Source organism: Vigna radiata, chromosome 9 (assembly GCF_000741045.1).
Source record: "Vigna radiata var. radiata cultivar VC1973A chromosome 9, Vradiata_ver6, whole genome shotgun sequence".
Classification (NCBI taxonomy): domain Eukaryota; kingdom Viridiplantae; phylum Streptophyta; class Magnoliopsida; order Fabales; family Fabaceae; genus Vigna; species Vigna radiata.
In genome coordinates, this window is record NC_028359.1 from 13,294,052 (window position 1) to 13,298,066 (window position 4,015).

A 4,015-nucleotide genomic window follows, 5' to 3' on the forward strand; every position below is an offset into this window, starting at 1 on the left:
AAAAACAAAAGCTTAAAGAATTGTGTACAAAAATGTAATCATAAAAAAGAAACTTATATTATTAATTGTTATGTATAAATAAATGATAGATGAATTATTTTAATTTATGATTTATTTATTTAATTTAGTTTGAGTTTTATCAGTTAAAAAAATAATAATTTATCTCGAAATGACACTCAAATTAGTTAATTTATCTAGAAAAGTAGATAAGAAAAGGACAACAGTGTGGATTTATCTTGTGGGAAGTTGTGAAAATGAGCATGGTCTCTCTTTCTGAGCTGTGAAGACCTCTTTGATATTCTAGATAAAGATGGAGGCAGATATTCACAACCCAGCTCAAGGTTACAGGTTTGACAATCTGGGTTTTGCCAAAGTTTTGTTCTTTTTTTTGTGATCCTTTTTTATCTCTGAATTGTTAAAACCCTTTTCTGCTTTTCATGCCAGATTTGATGTTACTGTTCTTGTGATCACCTGTGTACTGTTTGGTTTTGGTTTTAAGGATTTGGGGAACATGTTCTGAGGACAGCTATAATAGAAAGAAAAAAATGGAAGAAAAAATTGAGATAAATTAAAATTATCATATCAGCAACCTCATTTGTACAACTATCATGAAGTTTTCTCAATTTTGTTTTTGTTTTTTTAAATTATGCACTTAGTTTAAAAGGAAACTTATTTTACCTCTTTAGAAATTTTTATGGGAAAACTCCTCTAATCAAGATCAGATGTTTGTGGCTTGTAAATTGATAATAGGGTTTTCATTTGGTTGAATAACCTAAAGAATAATAAGGCTTGAAATCACTCAGTTCAATGAAGTGTAAAAACTAAAAGCAATGGAACTCTGTTGTCTGCATGTTTGGATAGTGATTTGGATGATTATAAGTGTTTAGATTTTGTTGCATCCTATGTGGAATGAAACTATTTTGGGAAGTTCTTAAGTAGTGATTGAGGTGTTTTTTTTTTCTCTGTTTTTTTATGGAAACACATGAAATTGGATGCACAAAATGGCTTCCTCCACTGTGAATTGAGTTTTCCTTTTGCATTTATTTATGGACATTAATAGAAGTTATTGTTGTATATTTTAGTTCAAGAATTGTTAAATTTTTACTGTTGGAACCATGTAAATAAAGCTGTTACATGCAAAATTTGACATATACTATATTGTACACTTCATACACAAATTGAGTCTGACATATAAGGTTATACATGAATATTATCTGACTTATCATATATAGCTATAAGAACTTTGTTTAAACTCCATGTCATTGATCATTATGGTACACAAGACATTCCTTTTCAAATCTGTTGAAAAATTGTAATTTTTGAACTGTAATTAGAACATTTCTTTTCAAATCAACTATGCTGCATCATAAGGCCAATGGAATTTAAATTAATCCTAGTTCATATGGAACTTCCAACACACAAGACCAAACATAATGGAATAGTAATGATTCATTATGTTTAAGCTCTAACTAAGCATTTTCTTTTAACTAATTGTGATTGCTTCAAATCTCAACCTCTCTTAATGATTCAGTTCTTCTTTTCAGATTTTGTGTTGATGGAGTGCACAAGGTCAACATTATTGAATGGAACAAGAAAAGAAAACTCCAAAGTAATCAATTGGATCTGCTTAGACCAAAGCATAAATGCTGGATTGGAAAATCCTCTTCTGAACATGCTTCAACGTTTGATGATGAAAATCCTGCACTAGAGAGCATGCATATTTATGTACTTAAGGGTAGAACAGATGCAGAAAACTCAGAAGCTGACTCTGTCAAAGACAGCAACTGTTTATCAGAAGATTCCATTACTGCCATGTCTGTAAATGAAGAAGGTAAACTTGTTGCTGAATCTGCAATGTCATACCAAAATGGAAGACCTTCCACTTTGCTTAGCTGGGATGATTACAGTGCCAAGGATAATCACACCACTTTAGATGATCCTGCAGTTGATAAGGGATGCACAGGTGAAGCAGACACATTTCATGACAAAGAATGTGATCCATCTTATCACTATGCTGATTTACAGGCACTGAAGAATCTTGAGGAAAAGATTTTAGAAATAGAAAGCTGTAGAGATAACTTGCTCCAAGAATATGCTAAAGACAGTACTGAGGAGTCCACTGATATGGAATTTGAAGATCTTTTTACTAAAAGAGAAAACCATCACAAGTATGTCCTTTCATCTGGAAGATGGGATCTAAACCAAGGTATACATCTGCATTATTGACGGTGAATGTTGGTGAGGATAAGATCATTTTATGTTCATTGAAATCAGTTGCTAGAATATGTGTTCTGAACATCAAATGTTCTGTTTATAAGTTATTTTTTGGTTGCAGAGGCTCAATCTGGCACAAGGGCACCAACAATTGATCAAGAATTTGAGCAGTACTTTTCCATGCTTATGCTTTAGCATATTACTTACAAAGGAGATAAGTGTATATATATATATATTTTTTAAATGGCTATCTATGTATTGCTTTATGAAGATTTACTGAACTTCTAATTCTGCTGGCTTTGTAACATCATAAGAAGGTAGTGTGAGGCTGCTTTTTTCCTTTTGCTTATTTCTGATCCTCAACCTTGGATTTTATGTAAAAGAGCTTATTTTGTTTCCTTGTTTCAGTGTTTTTTAGGCTTAATTGGTTTTTGGGTGCTTTTTTTTACTAATCACCATGGATTAGATAACATGCTACTTTGTCTTAGAAGCACAGATTTTTTAACTAATGACCAGAGCATGTGTTTTTGGAAAATTAATTTGTTTTTATAATTGTTAGAAAATGTTATACAGTATTTTTTGTTAAATGTCATAACACATATTTTCATAACATAAAATGAATACTGTGTGATAATTTAGAGAGTTTTTAGAATCATTTAGCAAAATAATATATAAACAAATCTCTTAATTTTTATATTTTATTTATTCTATAAATAAAATAATTATAACTTCATAAATATATTATTGATGAAATGTATGCATGTAAGAATTGTAGGTGGGACCTACTTAAAAATTCAAAGAGTTATAGAGGAATAGAGAGAAGAATACTTGTAAATATGGTTAAATTGGAAAAGTAAGAATGAAGACCTGCACCTAAAAGTAGATTTTATGTTGAAGATGACCTTGAATAAATTAAAAAAAAAGTTAATCTGTATATTTTAAGTATAAGTTTAATAAAATATAAATTAAAAAATTTCAAAATATTATTTTAATAAAATAATACTTACATAAAATAAAGTTATCATTATTTTTATGAAAATAATTTTTTTTTAGTTATATTTTTCAAAGAAGAAATTTTGCTAATAATATTATTATCATATATCATAAGTTAGTTTCGAAAAGAAAGAAAGCATAACAGTGAAAGAAAATTTAGTCCTGAATATATATAACGTACACGCTTTTATATAGCTTTTATGTATTTTAAAAGTTCTCAATTTATATAACTTCCACGGAATGCATTCTCCAGAAAATAGTTTCCTATTATTATATTATTTTGTTTAAAGAGTTTGACCATTCACTTGTTATGGTTTAACTTTTCTAATATAGGATGCAAATTAATTAATAATGAAGTAAAATTTGTATTAATAACTGTTTCGGATGGAAAGCCTGAGACCAAGCCACGACCTTCTGGAAACGACAGTAATGTACTCTCTCTCTCTATCTGGTAATGAATGAGGATCTTTGTTTCTCTTACCGACCGACTACTACCTGCATGTTAGCACTCCGACGCTCAAGTTAGCAGAGTAATAGCTCGAATGTGAATACTTAACAAAAATCCAACCCTTTACCTGACATTTTACCTTCCTATTTATAGGCGTGTGAGCCTGGATATGGGCTGTAACTGCCCATGTGTAGTGGCCCATGATCCCTTGTATTTCGCTTATTAACACAACTGCTGGTAACTTCCTCCTAGTTATCAGCGAAACTGCCCTTTACAGGTCCTAATATCCCGCCGAGATCCCATGTGTAGTGGCCCATGATCCCTTGTATTTCGCTTATTAACACAACTGCTGGTAACTTC

At 30.6% G+C, this 4,015-nt stretch overlaps 1 protein-coding gene across 3 annotated transcripts; it reads left to right on the top strand.

Moving 5' to 3' along the window:
* The first annotated feature begins 211 nt into the window (after positions 1 to 211).
* On the top strand, positions 212 to 2,638 carry LOC106773573 (protein FAR-RED ELONGATED HYPOCOTYL 1). Of its 3 annotated transcripts, XM_022786297.1 has the most exons (4): positions 212 to 348; positions 1,545 to 1,831; positions 1,946 to 2,206; positions 2,336 to 2,618. In XM_022786297.1, the coding sequence occupies exons 1-4, from the start codon at positions 311 to 313 to the stop codon at positions 2,407 to 2,409; spliced, it is 660 nt and encodes a 219-aa protein (XP_022642018.1). In that variant the 5' UTR covers positions 212 to 310; the 3' UTR covers positions 2,410 to 2,618. The 3 variants fall into 3 exon arrangements, with proteins under 3 accessions (XP_022642018.1, XP_014515757.1, XP_014515755.1); XM_014660271.2 differs by having other exon boundaries at positions 1,545 to 2,238; positions 2,336 to 2,638; XM_014660269.2 differs by having other exon boundaries at positions 1,545 to 2,206.
* Positions 2,639 to 4,015: the final 1,377 nt, after the last annotated feature.